The 19505-nt window shown below is 41.4% G+C and overlaps 1 protein-coding gene across 10 annotated transcripts in view; it reads right to left on the bottom strand.

The window, feature by feature from the left end:
* LOC131233525 (putative ion channel POLLUX-like 2) overlaps positions 1-19505 on the bottom strand; it is a 99465-nt gene that overhangs the window by 69455 nt on the left and 10505 nt on the right. For all 10 annotated transcript variants that reach the window (XM_058230271.1, XM_058230272.1, XM_058230280.1 and 7 more), the window contains one exon: positions 16856-17142. In XM_058230271.1, coding sequence (XP_058086254.1) covers positions 16856-17142 — 287 coding nt within the window. The remainder of the gene's footprint in view (positions 1-16855; positions 17143-19505) is intronic.

The raw sequence follows: 19505 nt of genomic DNA on the forward strand, positions 1-19505 counted from the left end.
CAGTCCATCACATATAGCTTTTAGGGTAGTAAATATTCTCTTATTTTGTCAACTATATTGTTGGATTTTGGTAGCATTGCATAGTTCCCTCATATAGAGTCTCATAGGATCATTTAGTTCTTTTAGGCGCATATAGTCACCGTAGTAGGTCCTTAGGTTGAGCAAGTCAGTGTATGCCCACACGTACGGGTCGCAGTTTTGGTTTGCACCCTACACTAAACATGGATCAACTGCAGAAATCATTGGCCAAATTAACCCAGTAGGTTGATTCCTTAAATAAGTGCTTGGAACAACGCATAGATCAATGCCTTGACCAATTTGATGATCGCGTTACCCAACTAGAGGCCTCCCTCGGGGCACACCCCACCATTGGGGAAGATGTTCAGTCTCAGGCAGTTGGTCGAGAGATTAGGCCAAGGAACGGAGGAGGCCAAAGTCATGGGCGCGTACCTGTGCACCCACCCCGTGAGGGACATCATGACCAATTTGACCCAGATGCACAACTCCTTAAGGGAGTTAGAGTAGACGCCCCTACACTTGATGACCACTTTGACCCTAAAGCCTTTCTAAATTGATTAGCGGATATGGACCACTATTTTGAGTGGTATGATATGTCGGATGCTCGACGAGTCCGATTTGCCAAAATGAAGCTTGTGGGTCAAGCAAAGAGGTTCTGGGCGACGGTTGAGCGAAAGAAAGAAAGAGTGAGGGAACTCCCAATAGTCCATTAGGGAGAAATGAAAGAAACGCTGAAAGAAAAGTACCTCCATTTCTCTTATCGCCTGCGGTTGATTGAGGAATGGCAGTCTCTTCGACAGGGTGCCATGAGTGTTGCTGACTATATTGAGAAATTCGAAGAGTACTTGACCCGCAGTGAGGTTGATGAGGACCTCGTACTCACCCTTGCTCGTTTTAAAACGGGCCTCCATCCTGACATTAGGAGAGATTGCTAGCCAAAGACATAGACACTATCAAACAGTTGTATCAAGTAGTGTTCGACGTCAAGCAATATCTCAAAGTGTCTATGGGAAGGCGGTTTGATTTTCGCGAATCTAGTGCTAAGGCCAATCCCTCTAGGGCTAAACCTAACACTGGATATCAAAACAAACCGTCCAACAATTTGTAGCCTAGGTCCAAGGATGATAAGGGTAAAGAAATTATCGGGTCTAGTTCACGAGGAAGTGAAGCCACTATGTGTTTTAGGTGTCAAGGGTTTGGTCATTTTGCTCACTAGTGTAGCACGAGAGAGGGCACCAAAGTATTCTTTATTGATGGGCAAGTAGAAGTAGTGCCCCCAGAGAGTGACGGTGAAGAGGAAGAATATGAGCCCGTAGAGACCCCTAGTGATGAAGGAGTTCAAGAGTCTGCGACCCTCGCAATTGTGTGTTGTGCTTTGGCTCAAGTCAAGAACACTGATGACTGGCAACACGATATTTTACACTTATGCAAAATGTGGAGAAAAGAGTTATAAATTGATCGTAGATAGTAGTAGTTGTGCCAACATGGCATCGACTAGCACTGTGAGCCGTTTACGTTTCAAGTTGGAAGCTCATCCTCAACCCTATAGAGTTTCCTGTGTTGACGAAACATCCATTCCAGTATCACACTGTTGTCTTGTTCCTATTCAGCTTAGATCTTATAAAGACACGCTTTGTTGTTCCCATGGACGTTGGCCATATTTTTCTGGGCAGACCATGGCTCTACGACAACGATGTCACCATATTTGGTCGTTCAAATGTATGTACATTCAGGTTTAAGGGCAAGAAGGTCAAGCTAAACCCTCTGCTACTTGAGAGTACGACTGGAAAGGAGTCCACCACACATAGTGGTGTGAGCGGCTCGAAAGAAGCAAAGGTGATGGGGACATCATGCGCACACGCGCACTCACGCCGCCCCCCCTACGCACGTACGTACGCAGAAGGAGGACCCCACCATCGATCTGGCTCGATGACGACGTCCAGAGAGGGCCTCCTAGCTAGAAGACAAGTTTTGGTTCAGAAAAGTGGCCCGATAGTCAAGAAAAGCCCACCATGGGATCTCATGATCGTGGCCCACTCATCGGATTGGTTTTATATTTTAGGTTTTGCTTATTGTTATTATTTAGAACATCGTGAACGCTTTAGATTTCCTCGTTTGATTTTTATTTTAGTTTACTTAATCGCCAAGCAATAGGTGTCGCACATGGTGCGAGTTTTTGGGTATAGGGTTCTCCCTATAAATAGGCACCCCTTGTAGTTCTTTTCATTCATTGAAGTTAATAAAAAAATTCCTGCTTTATTTTTCTGCTCTCTTCGTGAGTTGTGGAAGAATTCAAAAGTGGGTGCGAAGCCCTCCCTTTTCGAAGGGCTAACTACCGTGGTGCGAAGCCACATCGATCCCCATTCACCCCCATCTTCCATCACCTTTTTTTCCATCTTCCCTCACCATCCGTACTTTGAATTTGTCCTTTTGTTGCATCAGATTTCTTCATTACAGCAGGTTTCCAGATTTCGGCCCGCAGGCGAGCTGAAACTTCAGTGGAGCACCACGCACAAACCGTACATCAGATCGAGCTGAGATTTGGGAGTTTTGGAGTCCATCCCTGGCCGACCAGGGCCAAGGTGGCATTTTTCTGAATAGTGGGCCCCACACACGTGCGGCCGGGATCACACGCACGTCCGTCTGGGCCATTGTTGCTGTCCACATGCGGGATCATCTTTTGGCTCAGGTTTTTATCCTCTTTTATCCTCTCATGGCCGTTTTTCATGAATCCTAACCCTAGATTACATGATCCCTAATTGATTTGCCTCTTTTTATCACCTTAGGGTTCCTTGAATTGAAATTAGGGAATCCCTTGGATTAGGGACTAATTTTTATGCATGAGTAGTTGATTTTATTTCCCTTTGACATCGTTTGGTTTATAATTTTTATTGGTCCAGTCCTAGCCTGTGTCGGCTTGGACCCGCATAAATTCCCCTTTAATTGAATGTTTGGATTTTCATGTGGGATGTGGAATTTGTGTGATTGTTTCTGAATTGGTGTGATCTAAGCCTGAAATCTAGCATATCATATTTAATTTTCCATGTCCTGCATCAAAAGGAATCGAAGTCCAAGTCCAAATTGCTCCATATTCTGAATGTCAAAGACTTTGAGCGAGAAACAGAGGCGGACGCGATGGTATACGCCCTTGTGGCTAGGGAGTGTACCAGAGGCTAGCATAGAGTTACATACCGAGGCCATTCCGGTAGTACATGAGTTTCGTGATGTCTTCCCTGATGATCTACCGAATGAGCTTCCCCCTATGAGGGATATACAGCATGCCATCGATTTAATCCCTGGGGCGACTCTACCAAACCTCGCGCATTACAGAATGAACCCAAAGGAGCATACTGAGTTGAAGAGGCAGATTGATGAGCTCCTAGAGAAGGGTTTCATTTGAGAGAGCATGAGCCCGTGTGCTGTGCCCGCCCTTCTTACACCTAAGAAGGATGGCACATGGAGGATGTGTGTTGATAATAGGGTCATCAACAAAATCACAGTCAAGTGTCGGTTTCCCATACCGAGTCTTGATGACATGTTGGATATGATGGCCAATGCTACTATCTTCTCAAAAATTGACCTCAAGAGTGGTTATCACCAAATCCGTGTACGCCCTGGTGATGAGTGGAAGACGGCGTTCAAGACAAAGGATGGGCTATACGAGTGGCTAGTTATGCCTTTTGGGTTAACTAACGCCCCAAGCACTTTCATGCATGTGATGACCCAAGTGTTAAGGCCCTTCATGGGAAAATTCTTGGTCGTATACTTTGATGATATCTTGATTTATAGCATGACCAAGAAGCAACACCTCAACCATTTGAGGTAGGTTTGTGGGATCCTTAGGGCCGATAAGTTGTATGCTAACCTAAAGAAGTATGCGTTTTTGTCTAGTAGTGTGATTTTCTTAGGTTTTATTATGTCAGCTGAGGGCGTATTAGCGAATCCCGAGAAGGTCAAGGCCATCGTCAATTGGCCTGAACCCCGCAATATTCATGAAGTGCACAGCTTTCACAGCTTAGCCACCTTCTATAGCCGGTTCATTCGAGGTTTCAATTCCATTATGGCTCCCATCACAGATTGCATTTTTTTTTAAAAAAAAAGGAGAGTTTCAATGGACAAAGGCCGCCTCGAAGGCCTTCAAGGAGATAAAGGTCAAGATGACCGAAGCTCCAGTCACGCGACTTCCAGATTTTTCAAAAGCCTTTGAAATCGCATGTGACGCGTTAGGAGTCGGCGTAGAGGAGTGCTTAGTAAGGAAGGGCACCCTGTCGCTTTTTTTAGTGAGAAACTGAATGAGGCGAAACAAAGATATTCCACCTATGATAAGGAATTCTATGCGGTACTGCAATCTCTGCGCCATTGGTGTCATTACCAATTGCCGCAAGAATTAGTCTTATTCTCAGATCATGAGGCCTTGAGATATCTGAACTCTCAGAAGAAATTAAACCCTACACATGCCAAGTGGGTTCAATTCCTTCAAAAGTACACTTTTGTGCTTAAGCATAAGGCCGGTGTAGAGAATAAGCCCGCCGACGCGTTGAGTCGCCGAGTCGCTTTACTCAACTCCATGAGCGTTGAGTAACGGGCCTTGAGCACATCAAAGAAAAATATTCTGAGTGCCCAGATTTCGGAGTTGTGTACGCGTCGTTGTTAGAGAGTCCGTCAGGAGCGAGTAGTGAATATTTGATGTTAGACGGATATTTGTTTAGAAGTAACCGCTTATGCATACCACGCACTTCCCTCCGCGATTTTATTGTGTGGGAATTACATTTAGGAGGGGTCGCGGGTCATTTCGGTCATGACAAGACCATTGCCCTAGTGGAGGATAGGTTTTAATGGCCAACCTCAATCGAGATGTGGCCAAAATTATAGGGCAGTGTCGTACTTGTTAACTGGCAAAGCAAAAGAAACAAAATACAGGATTATACACACCTTTGCCAGTCCCATTCATCCCTTGCCAGGACATCAATATGGATTTCGTGCTTGGACTTCCCAAGACTATTCGGAAACATGATTCCATATTTATTGTTGTGGACCGTTTCTCTAAAATGGCCCACTTCATTTCTTGTTCTAAGACCTCCGATGCATCTCATGTTGCCAAGCTGTTCTTTAGTGAGGTCGTCAAACTGCATGGGCTACCAAAAACCATAATTTCTGACCGCGATGTGTGATTCATGAGTTACTTTTGGAAGACACTATGGCACATGATGAGTACTAGGCTCCAATTTTCTTCTGCCTATCACCCTCAGACCGATGGCCAGAATGAGGTGGTTAATAGGAGCCTAGGGAGTTTGCTCAAATATTTAGTGAGGGAGCATACCAGGACACGGGATACCGTACTACCTATAGCTGAGTTTGCATTCAATAGTTCTGTTAATAAGTCCACAAGTCTGAGTCCTTTTGAGGTTGTTACTGGTTACAAGCCTACGAAGCCTATTGACCTTGTCCCTATGTCATTGTCCCACAGGCCATCAGAGTCTGCAGAGTCTTTTACGCATCACATACATTCATTGCATCAAGAAATCAGGTGAAAGATCACTGCTAGTAATGAAAATTACAAATTTTCTACAGACCAACATAGACATCTCAAAGAATTCAATATTGGGGAATGTGATGGTCCGCATCAGGCCCGAGCGGTACCCTCCAGGGGCCGTTCGTAAGTTACACAGGCGTAGCGCTGGGCCCTTCAAAATTATAAAGCGAAACGGTCTCAATGCGTATGAGGTAGATCTTCCACCTTCCATGGGAATTAGTTCCACATTCAATGTGGAGAATCTAGTTGCTTTTCAGGGACCCACTGATACTTTGTCCGACCTTTCGCCCACCTATCCTCATTCTCCAGATTTACTCCTTGATCCATGGCCTCTTCCTGACCTTTCATCCCAACCTCTACCTCCCATACCTAGCCTTCACACACACCCAGAGAGGAAATAGAGGATATCCTGGACCATGAGATAGTTTCAATGTCAGACGGCGGGTTTCAGAAGTACCTAGTTAAATGGAAGTCACGCCCCGCTTCAGACAGCACGTGGCTCATTGAGGATGAGCTTCAGAGACTTGATCCTGATATCCTGGAGTGGTTCAGGAGTATTATTTCGCCAATGGCGAAATTTTCGCAGCCGAGGAGAGTAGATGAGGACCGTGCACGCGCACACCCGCAAACCACCACCCCTATGCACGTACGTACGCAGGAGGATACCATCATCGATCGAGCTCGATGATGACATCCAGGGAGGGCCTCCTAGCTAGAAGACAAGTTTTTGTTTAAAAAAACGTGGGCCCGATAATCAAGAAAAGCCCATTATGGGATCTCATGATCATGGCCCACTAGTCGGATTGATTTCATATTTTAGGTTTTGCTTATTGTTATTATTTAGAACATCGTGAACGCTTTAGATTTATTTGTTTGGTTTTTATTTTAGTTTACTTCATCACCAAATAATAGGTCATGCACATGGTGCGAGTTTTTGGGGTATAGGGTTTTTCCTATAAATAGGCGCCCCTTGTAGTTTTTTTCATTCATTCAAGTTTAATAAAAATTCCAGTTTTATTTTTCTGCTCTCTTCATGAGTTATGGAAGAATTCAAAAGTGGGTGCAAAGCCCTCCCTTTTCGAAGGGCTAACTACGTGGTGTGAAGCCACATTTATCCCCACCCATCCCTACCCTATCCCATCCATATATCTCATCTTCTATCATCACTATTGCTTTGAATTTCTCAGCTTTTGCAGCTATTCATCCCCCTACAGCCAGTTTCCAGAATATGGACCTGTAGGAGGGCTAAAACTTCAGTGGAGCACTACACCTTGACCTTACGTCGGATCGTCGTCAAACTTGGAGGGATTGGAGGTCTCACCTGGCCGACCAAGGCCTAGGTGTCACTTTAGGGAGACAAGCTTCCATCACATGTGCGGTCAGCCCACCCACGCACGTGCGTCAGCCCCAGGCCGCCATCTGCACGCAGGAACTTTCTCCAGGTCAGGTTTTCCTCTGGTTTTCAGCTTTTCATTCATATTTCCTAAACCTTAGCCTTAGTTTGCATTAGCCCTAATTTATTTGCCCCTTTTTTTCACCCTAGGGTTCCTTGAATTGAAATTGGAGAATCCCTTGGATTAGTGACTGATTTTTATGCATGTGGGATTCCCTTTTTAATTGAATGATTTGGACTATCATGTGGGATGTGGAATTTGTGTAACTGTTTCTGAATTGGTATTATCTAAGCCTGAATTCTTGCATTTCATACTTAAATTTCATGTTCTGCATCATTATGTTTGACGTTAGCTTCTCTCCATAAGAAATCGCACCTCAACTTTTACAACTTGTCCAAGACTGATTTCGGGCAGTGAAACATATGTAAGATTATCTGGATGCGAAATTCCCAGAGATCTGCTATGCATAGGACATGGAGATCTAGGGTTCGAATGGCTTACCTAACTGAGACATCATACATGCCAGATAAGAATACCAGAATACCAATGCTGTAATCTTCCTTTCCTTCACACCCGTATACAGAATAATAGATGGGACTTAGGCTTCTGTTGTTGTTTAGGATCGGGGACCCAGCTCTTCTCTTATATACAAGCTATGGAGATGAGAGTTTGAATCCCATCATAACTCTCTCTCCCACTGCTCCACATTGTTGTGTCCTAGTTCAACCCAAATTGTTGTCTACGTAAACAACAATAGCATTCCAGCCCTAATACGCACCCGCTGCGCAACGGATCACCTGAAGTGGGGCCCACTGGTTTACTCAATCTCATAGTCCAACTGATAGGACAATCCAGGCCGTTGATCAATAAGGCCCACCACATAGAGTTCTTACATGCTCCCACTTGGGCCTCATTGAGCAATGTCAATGATTGTTATATAGAATAATGTTGAAAACAAGTTTTAATTTTAAGAAAACATCCAAATGGTTAATCAATGAAATTGTTGGACAATATGAGTAATGCTATTCAATCTGGTCCATCAAGACTGTTAGTATCGAAAAGCGGTAGTCGTCACAATATTTAATTTAGGCGAAGTGAGTTTAAGCACGATCACAAGTACTTTCAATCATAACGACATAGATCAGGAACTAGGAAATGTGGTATAAGGATTACACACTTAGTGTGATGATATGTGCCTATCCTTAAGAGGTCTTGAAGCTTTTTACATGTCTCCAATGAGACACGACTGTAGTTCTACTTACTCAAAATTTACGCATATATATAGAGAAGCAGAAATAAATCTTTATATCAAAATCATAAAAAACAACTGTATAAAATGAGATCTCTAAATGTCTGTGAAAATTAAAAAAATACGCTCAAATTCCCACTAACTAAAAACATCTGTGGGATATATGATTCTCATGGATGTCACATGTTCCTGAAAGGGCGTGATAGGGAGCCCTTTAATGAGCGGGTCTGCAATTATCTGCTTAGTGCCGATGAATTCCACAGATACCTGACGATTCTGAACTCTTTCCTTTACAACAAGATATTTGATGTCGACGTGCCTCGACCTTGATGAATGCTTATTGTTACTAGAGAAGGAAATAACAGCTGAATTATCGCAAAATATTCTCAATGGTTTCGGGATATGCTCCAGTACCCACAAACCTGAGAAGAAACTCTGTAACCATAGTGCCTGATTAGATGCCTCGTGGCAGGCAATAAATTTAACTTCCATGGTGGACAAGGTTGTGGTAGACTGTTTCACGCTTTTCCAAGACAACTCCACCAACCATCATGAAGATATATCCTGAGGTGGACTTCTTAGTGTCAACGCAGCCAGCAAAATCTGCGTCTGAGTATCCAATCAACTCCAATTGATAAGATCTTCTATATCTGAGTCCGAAGTCCTTTGTTCTCTGTAGATACTGTAATTCTTTCTTTGCCGCTATCCAATGTTGCATTCCTGAATTAGATAGATATCTTCCCAACATTCCAACAACAAAGGCAATGTCCGTTCGCGTACAGACTTGAGCATACATGATGCTCCCTACTACTGATGCGTACGGAAATTCTTTCATTTGATTCTTTTCCAAATCATTCTTTGGACGCTGAAATAGGCCAAATTTGTTGCCCTTCACAATGGGCGATTGTCCGGAAGCACAATTTTGCATGCCATACCTTTCGAGTACCCTAGTAATACAGGCCTTCTATGAAAGGCTGAGTGGTCCAAGTGATCTGTCACGGCGAATCTCAATGCCAATGACATAAGAAGCTCCACCAAGATCTTTCATTTCAAATCTTTGAGATAAGAATTTCTTAGTGTCACTCAACATCCTTGTATCACTGCTAGCCAACAGAATCTCATCAACATACAAAATCATCATAACGAACTTACTCCCACTGATTTTAATGTAAATACATTCATTTGCAGTGTTTTCTACAAAGCCATATGAGGAAATTACTTCATGAAACTTTAGGTACCACTGTCACGATGCCTATTTCAACCCATAAATGGATTTCTTTAGTTTGCAAACCAAATGTTCTGAGCCATTAACTATAAAACCTTCGGGCTGTAACATGTATACATTCTCATTCAGAACCCCATTGAGAAATGCAGTCTTTACATCCATTTGATGTAACTCTAAATCCATATGAGCTATAAGAGGCCATTATAATCTTGAATAAGTCTTTTTTAGATACTGGTGAGAATGTCTCCTTAAAGTCAATGCCCTCATGTTGGTTAAAACCCTTGGCAACAAGTCTGGCTTTATATCTTTCGACATTACCCTTGGAGTCCCTCTTGGTTTTAAATATCCATTTACAACTAAACGGTCTTATTCCAGTGGGTAATTCTACAAGATCTCATACTTTATTGTCACGCATAGATTTCAACTCATCTTTCATGGCATCAAACCAACGAGAAGGATCAACACTTTGTTTGACTTGAGCAAAGGATTCAGGATCCTTTTCCACCCCTATGTCAAAGTCGTGCTCCTATAAGTATACAATGTAATCGTCTCGATTTACAGGCCTTCTCTCTTTCAAATCTTCTCAATGGTTCTTCTTGTTGGGTGTGATTTTGATCTTTATTTTCCTCATCAGTGGTTGGTATGTGAGGTTCTACGTGGTGTTCTGTAGTGACTGTAGAATCGACTGCATTATTAATATCCACGTGATCTTGAGTGACTATGACTAGAGTCACAGTCCTTTGTTCCTCAAATACAAAATTTCTTATGTTCGTACTCCCACTGTTTTCAGTGTCCTCAAGCAATCTGGCATTCCCAGTCTCGACAATCCTGATAGAGTGGGAAGGACAGTAGAATCGATAGCCCTTTTATCTTTCTGGGTATCCAATGACGAAACAACTTACGGCTCTAGGATCAAGCTTCTTTTCATGCGGGTTATAAATTTTGGCTTCAGCAGGACAACCCCAAACATGTAGATATCGGAGACTTGGTTTTCTCTCATTCCACAACTCAAAAGGAGTTTTGCTTACTGCTTTGTTGGGGACCCTGTTTAGTATATGAACTGCGATTTTGATCGCATCACCCCACAGTGATTCTGGCAATGTCGAATTACTAATCATGCTTCGCACCATATCCATAAGGGTGTGATTACGCCTCTCAGCCACACCATTCTACTTTGGAGTACCAAGCATAGTGTACTGGGCGACAATGCCACAATCCTGCAGGTATCTAGCGAATGGCCCTGGATTGCGTCCTGATTCGTCATATCTGCCATAGTATTCACCACCATGATCAGATCTGACAATTTTAATCTTTCTATCGAGTTGATTTTCAACTTCGGCCTTATAGATCTTAAAAGCATCCAGGGCATTTGATTTCTCATTAATAAGGTAGAGGTACCCGAAACGAGAGTAGTCATCTATAAAGGTAATAAAATATTTGTGTCCACTCCATGAAGCTGTAGGGAATGGTCCACAAATGTCTGTATGTATCACCTCTAATAGACCTACACTCCTGGCTGCACCTTTCTTTCTAGTTCTAGTCTGTTTTCCTTTTATGTAACCAATACATACTTTATAGTCGGAGAAGTCTAGAGAATGCAGAATTCCTTCTCGCACAAGCCTGTCTAATCTCTCACGAGATATATGGCACAGTCGCCTGTGTCACAACATGGAAGAATTCTCATAGTCTAGCCTTCACTTGGATCCTACTTTATTTCCATGCAAGGTATTTATATTATAAACATGAGAGGCAATCAAGCCTAATTGGTATAAGTTGTTCACCATAAAACCGATCCCAACTTTAATCAAATTAAAGTAAATACCAAAGCTTTTATTTCCAAATTGAAATGAATATCCCAATTTATCCAAACAGGAAATTGAAACTAAATTGCATCTTATAAACGGCACACGAAATGTATCTACTAAATCTAAAAAATAAGCAGACTTTAACTTAAGCCTATAGACTCCTATTGCCTCCACGTCTACCTTGACACCTTTGTCTACATATACTGAGTGCTCTGCATCAGTTGGTGGCTTGGCCTGTAGTAATTCCTGCATAAAATTGCAAATGTGAATAATAGTTCCCAAATTTATCAACCAGGAATCCACCGATGCATCAAGATTAGTTTCAAAACAGACAACAACAGAATGATTACCTTTCTTTATGAGTCAATTCTTAAACCCTTCGCAGTCTTTCTTTAGATGACTCGTCTTTTTGCAAAAGAAGCACGGTTTGCCTTTAACCCGTTTGCGTTTTGATCCATTTCCTGATTGATTCACATGGTTTCCAGATGGATGACCAGAGGATCCATTATTAGAACCTTGTTTCCTTTTCCTTTTACCTTTATTCCCTTGCCCATGCCCTTGACCTGAGGTCACCATATTAACATTTTGAACTTTGACCATCTGCCTGATCCTGTCTTTTTCTTGGATGCACTGAGTGATAAGTTCATACAATGTCCACATGTCCTTTAGAGTATTATAGTTTACCGGGAACGTGCCGAATTGGGGAGGAAAGTTGTTCATGATCAAATGAACCAGTTGATCATCAGTGAGTACAAGCCCTAGAGAACGGATCTTAGAAACAACCTCGATCTGCTCTACAATGTATTCATGAATATTTCCCTTGCCGTCGTAGGATGAGCAAGTCAATTTATTCAAAAGAATGCCCACTTCAAACCTATCAGATTTCTTGAATCGTTTTCCCATTTCGGTCAAGAAAACTTTGGCCTTATCTGTTTCAAGCATGGCACCCTTCATCGATTCAGAAATCGAATACTTAATGACTTTCAGGCATGTATCATTTGATCTAAACCAGGCCTCCCATCGATTATATTTTGCTTCAGTGGCATTATCAGATGGTTTTAGCGGTTCTGGTGTTATCAGGGCAAGATCTAATTGTAGACAGCCCAGTACAACTTCAATGGAGTTCTTCCATTGAGCATAATTAGATCCATATAGGGCAGGGACTTGATGCATATTAGTTGGAATTGAGATTGAAATAGAAGAGATACATATGTACTCACATTAATTCATTATTTCATAAAGCAATTCATGAATGTAAATAAATATCAGGCAAAGATAACCAATTCAATTGCTAAGAGAGGCATCAACTGAATAATCCAGGGTGAAGATGGGCCCAACCATCACATCCTGGTGAGAATCTGTTACATCATTATCATTCTTCCTGTGGGAGGTAATAATAACATGTTAATGATCCTCCTGAACATGAAGCTAAGTGATGTCAGTCATGTAAATCTGAGACACTCAACACCTATGGGTGAGATGAGTCTTTCAGCTTTACATTACCAGCACCATTTACTTCACCCGTTCACGTGATTGTCAAATGGTAATCGTCTATGTTTTCATTACCATATGCATAAAAATGTGAACGCAACTGTATGCAATCCTCCTTATCCCAATGTTACAAGTCTGTACTAGTAAAATTTTCATCGATTGAGGTCACTATGGTGGCTAACACAACCGAATCCAATACTACAAAGACAGACTCAGGGTCGCGATTATAATCCTGCCTCTCAATGGATTATATCTAAAAGAGTGATGCAGCCCATAAGATGGTAGGTATTGATCATTGGAACATATAGGAACCTTAAAGTGAAACATATGTATAGGTTTCACATTATATGTTCTAATGGTCTATATCAACTTCCAAGGATGGGTAATGGGCTATAACTAGGCCGAATTAAGACTCCGCATGATAAATGAACATTACAAGTCTAACCCTTGACATTCATATGATAGATGGAACCTTTTTTAACTGGATGGGTAGATCCATGCATAAGTATCCATAAGGTGGACAGATTAATCTACATATTGAGCATTTATTAATAAAAGGTTCAAGGATGTCATCATCCTAGTGAATGAGTTAGATTAGATGCTCGTAATCCATCAAATGGACGGCCCAGATCAAAATATATATAATAACAGCTTGAATATGAACGGTCCAAATCTGGGATCAATGGGCCATACAAAAATTCGGGCCTACCATTTAAACGGGATCCGGATCCAAATGATCCCGTTCGTGGGCCCCAAAGATAGACCCGAAACCAAAATCCAGATCCTAATCATCCCGTCTGCGGGTCCAGATGGTGGATCCGAATACGCGTAATCGGGTCCGAAGACCCGATTCCATATAAGGTCGTTCTCGACCTAATACCAGCAGCGAGAAAAACAGGTCATTCTCGACTTAATACCAGCAGCGAGAAAAACACCAGGTCGTTCTCGACCTACTGCCAGCAGCGGCTGGAGATTGCTCGTGCGAGAGCTGCGCCGCCAGCATCTGCCAGAAGACCCTCTCCATGCGACGGTAATGGCTGCCGCAGAGAGAGATGGAGGCGCTGGTGGTGATCGAGATGAAGATGCATAACTGACCATCAGAGATGCCAGCGAAGACATAGCATCCATGGCTATCTCCCAGAAATATAGTTAAGGTTATATAAAATCCCCAATTTGGGATTATCGGATTCGAATCTGAGCTCTGGAATCAGGAATCTGAAATCCCTAATTGCTGTATTTGGGGATTTGAATCCGAAATCCCTAATTGTGATTAGAAAACCCTAATTACTGAATCTGAATTTGGGGATTTGAAATCCCTAACTCTGGATTCTGTATTTGGGATTCAAATCCCTAATTACTGGATTGGGAATTAAAATCCCTAATTACTTATTTGGGATTCGAAATCCCTAATATTCTGGATTTTGGGAATCGAAGTTCTAATTGCTATATTTGGGAATTAAAATCCCCAACTGATCCACACAAAATTATTTATGATTTCGAAAATCGAATCCCAGATATCTGATCTTTAGAATCAAAATTTGAAATTTCTAGTTTCTCTGATTTGGGGATCGAAATCCCTAATCACCTAATTTGGGAATCGAAATTCTCAATAGCTGGATTCAATCCTCCATACCTGGTGCACAGTGTCTCTGATACCAACTATAAGATTATCTAGATGCGGAATTCCCAGAGATCTGTTATGCATAGGACATGGAGATCTAGGGTTCAGATGGCTTACCTAACTGAGACGCCATAAATGTCAGATAAGAATACTAGAATACCAATGTTGTAATCTTCCTTTCCTTCACACCCGTATACAGAATAATACATGGGACTTGGGCTTCTATCATTGTTTAGGATCGGGGACCCAGCTCTTCTCTTATATAGAAGTTGTAGAGATGAGAGTCTGAATCCCATCATAACTCTCTCCCACTGCTCCACATTGTTGTGTCCTAGTTCAACCCAAATTGTTTTCTACGTAAACAGCAATAGCATTCCAGACCTAATATGCACCCGCTGCGCAGATAGGTTGCGCAGCGGATCACCTGAAGTGGGGCCCACTGGTTTACTCAATCTCATAGTCCAACTGATAGGACAATCCAGGCTGTTGATCAATAAGGCCCACCACATAGAGTTCTTACATCATAGACATAAAGTAGAGTGTATGGTTAGAACCACTTTAATAAGCATGATTTGCCCCCTATCAACAGATGATGGCTCTTCTACCTTGATAACTTCCTTTCAAATCTTTCAATCACCTTGCTCCAAAAATGTTTTGTCGGTGTCCCCATACACGATGGGAGGCCCAAGTAGGTACATCCGAACATATCTACAAAGCCTGTTACTTCCTCCTTCAATAAGACAATATCTGGTATCTCACTCTTCCTGATGTTCACCTTCAGTTCCAAAACCACCTCGAAACACCCCAAGATTTTCCTCAAGTTGTCCACCATTGATATCTTTGCATCACAAAATAAAATTATCATTCACAAACTGGAGGTGGGAGATCCAATCACCTTCTCGCATTCCCTCGAAGCCCGAAACTAGGCCCGACTATCGAACTTTTGCTAACATCCTGCTTAAAGCATCCGCTACCACAACAAACAAAAAACTTGAGAGCATATCCCCTTGCCTTAGGCCCCTTGATGCTTTGAAAATCCCTTTTGTTGATCCATTGGCCAAACTGAAAAGGAGGTCGATGTTACGCATTCAGGTCTCCACTCTATCCATTTGTTTCCGCACCCTATTCTCTTCCCAACATATACTTGAACTCCCAATTGACGTGGTTATATGCCTTCCAATATCCAGCTTGCAAACCACTCCTTATGAATCGAAACATTCATAGGCAAAAAGAGCACTATCTCAAATATGTCTCCATGCCACAAACGCTCCTTGATTTTCGGATATGACGTTTTATTTAATAAAATTTAGTAATCTTTATAATAAAAAATTGGCAAATGCCCAATGAGCTCCAAGGCATGAAGTACAAATTCATTTTTAAGGTTTCCATTAAATGTTAAAGGTTGCTGTTAGGGGTGTACACTGAGTCGAGTTGGCCGTAGCTGGACTTGGCTCGGCCACTACCTGACCCCAGCTCGAACTCGGCTCGGCTCAGTCCCTGAGCCTAACTGGCCAACTCGGCTCAGTTCTGTCAACAGCTCGGGCCAGTTCGAGTCGAGTTCGAGCCTCTGAGGCATTTTCACAAACACATGCAATGCACTTTCAAATTCTTAGTGTATGTAAAACAGCAGCAGCTGTTTACAAGTATTTCATCAAACACCTTACGGGCAACATCTAAATCAAGGAAAAATGGTATTTGTTTCACATACATGCCTTCCTTGCCACTAGCCGACACTTCGTTGAGTCATTTCATCAAACACTTGGTGAATAACATCAATATCAAAGTAACCGAGTCACCGAACTAGTTCAATTCGAGTTCGATTCAAGTTGGGGTTTGATTCAAGTCGAGTCGAGCATGGGCAAGCTTGAACTCGGTTCGAATTTTTTTTTTAGCTCAAAAAATCAGTTCGACTCGGCTCGAACTCAGCTTCAAACCGAGTTGAATCAAGCTTTTTCGAGTCGAGTCGAGCGAGCTAACCTAGCCAACTTGGTTCGTGTACACCCCTAGTTGCTATGTTGCAAATGTAAGTTTAACTTTTCATTAACAAAGAACCAGCAGTATTATGGAACATCTTTATAATGAAATTATCCCTTTAAATATAACAATTGTTCTGATCATTGAAGTTGCATGGTTACAACATAAAAAATCATAAACTAATAAGTTTGCATGATCTTTTTTATACAATAAATAAGTTCATCTAGGAACCATGATAAGATAATGAAACTAAGACCAGTGAACCCCCAATGGATATAAAAGAATGGTGGCAGTGTCTCCTCATTTTGAGAAACTCTAAGGCAATTATATTCATCACAGTACTTCCGCAAGCAAGACAATATAGCAGATACATAAAGGAAGGTTGTCCTGAAGATGAACACAAAATCATCAAAGATAAGATGATCACATATTGATAAAAAGGCACTAAAACACATAAAGAAGGAAAGATAATAAATAATATAACCAGACATTAAACTTCATATCAGCTGTCAAACTACAATGAAAATCATAAGCACTTCACTTACAATGCTATGTTCCGTTCAAGTTGTATGTTGAATAGATAAAGTAACCTTGCAATGCTCCATTTAGCATCTTGAAATGATGGGAAGGACACATCCAATCGAAGAGGTACAGGTTTATTCATAGAGTTAGATATACAAGCAAAAGGCAAGCTTGTAACATCAAAAGCTCCATGAACATATGGAAACAATTTCTGAACCATCCTGATCAATGTGTACATTGGATTTAACCATTTCAATCTGAATATGAAATATGATGATATACATCCTATAAAGATTTCAGGTGGGAAAGCCTGCAGTGGAGTTGAGAAAAATGAAGAGAAGGAAATCAGTTGTATCATGTATGAATTATGAACATCCTAGCTATAAAGCATGGAACCACACAATAAGATGCATCTGTATGGGTTAATTCTAACCATTGAGATGCTAAAATCTAAGGAAATGACAAAAGAAACCAAACATACATGAAAGAATTAAAAGTACCAGAACCAACACAGTGGGTTGGGTATATGTGTATGGATATGGCACACTCAATGTGCATAGACGTGGTGAAGTGGTTTTCGGAATGTTGGAGAGAGGGACAGAGAAGCAGTAGTTAAAGGGACTAATTTGATACTCTCAGCAGAGAGTGGTCAGTGATTGTTGATACTTAGGAACTTTGAAATTGTACGTGTCACATACAAGCTCAATCAAACCATCCAAGTTGCAGGTCGAACATTAGATTAGTTTCCAAATTCAGATAGATTTAACATTCCTAATCTGACTAATAAGCATTTGTTTGTTGAATTTGGACCATTGACTGTTTTCATTCGGTCATCCATTAAATATACACCAATCAGCCAAATAGGAAATCAAATCAATATAATTTTCTGTTTAATATGCATCCAAATTAAAGCCCACAATTTTTACAGTTTAGTTCGATTTTATACGGTAGTCATGTATACAATTTCTTAGTGCATGTGAATCGACCATCTTACTCTGTCAGAGAATTAACATGTTTCACGTAGCTAAAAGCAAGAGAGCAATTGTCCAATAGATGATCGGTCGTACCTACATAACTAATTACCTAATTATCCTTTCTACTGGCTACAAACCCTTCCCATATCCTCTAATAAGGTAAAACTTCAGCTCTTCCAAAACTAATTGTGTTGGATGTTTTACCCCCGTCTACTCCCATTATATATAGTATATATTGTAGAGATAAACCCACAAAATAAAAAGAATTACATATAAATGCAAGTACTTGTGTATCAAAATTCCCCATGGGTATTGTAACTAGGAGATAAAATTTCAAGTTAACAGCACAACATGCTATTCCAGAAAAGAACACCCGGATGATATAGAATGTATCTTATGACTAACCCAACAAGAGAAGCCCAACGACCTTCCAATCGAAACACTATATGCCTTCACCGTGAGTAGATTGCCCACATTGGATAAATTACTCCCATAATGTTATGCACTATCTCAAGGGCATTATGCTGACTCTTTAACACATGAAAAACTCATAAAGCCTCGTCTTTGCACCTCTTATTGTTAACAACTTTCAAAAAATACATGTGAACCTATACACTACCTTTGTCTTTTGAATAAAATTTTACATTACAACTAAAAAACTACAGTTCCTCCCTCTCATTTTCCTCCTATTTTATTTTTGCTTTTTTAAGAATGAACTTAATTAAAAATTCCTGTTTTTTTTATCCACCAAATTAGCCCAACCTAGTGACTGACCAAGTCCAGGTCCAAGTTTGAAACTTTGAACTATGATGGTACCAATTTTGAAGTGTTTGGGTACCAAATGGCAATTAACATGGACCACCAAATGTGCAGTCAAGAAGCATCAATTTACTACCGAGAAACAGATGTCTTTGCCTAAGTCACAGTCACAGTAAATTTAACAGCATGATCCATCACAAAGGAAGTATGCAATGGGGAAACATACACAGCCAGAAGTTCTTTCCAAAAAACAAAAACCACAATCCAACTCTGCATATTTCTTGCACTATTGAAAGACTACACCTGAGACCAGTTGGGTACCACTATGATTATGTCTGCAAAAGAGAGAAAATCCATATCCTCAAGTGAATTTGGTAACCAACTCACTATAGAAAAAACAAATCCCAAGTCTTGGAGCCCTTGCTTAATTTAGTTACGAGCCGGGCTAGCATACTCCGCACTGCGAGAGGCACGTCGTTGGAACTTTCATGACCATCCAGAACTCAGGTAGGCTGTGTTCTGGACTTGGGGTGCCCACCTCAGTGTTGAATCGGTATGATTTTTGGGATCAACACTAAACAAGGGGTGATGCACCTAATGGACAGGTTGGATTCCATGCATGTTGAGCCGTTTCCCCCATGTTAGAGAAAGTGACCCTGGTTGGTATGTACATGAGGTACACAAGTGTTTTCCTTTAGTTATAGGCTTATAGAATCTCATTTCGCATTTCCAATAGATGAGTGAGCGTCCAAGAGACAAAACTAGTCTCAGGCATCACAGATTTAGAAAGCCAGCCCAGTTGGCACAAGCAAATGCAACAGGCTCCATGGAGGAGGAAGAAAGAATATAACGTGAGAAAAAGCCCATCTAGGTATCCAACATAACAAACTGCCCATTGCATTGCAAGTCTAATACATGAAAGCCAAAGTATAACGAGACA

Source organism: Magnolia sinica, chromosome 18, assembly GCF_029962835.1.
Source record: "Magnolia sinica isolate HGM2019 chromosome 18, MsV1, whole genome shotgun sequence".
Taxonomy (NCBI): domain Eukaryota; kingdom Viridiplantae; phylum Streptophyta; class Magnoliopsida; order Magnoliales; family Magnoliaceae; genus Magnolia; species Magnolia sinica.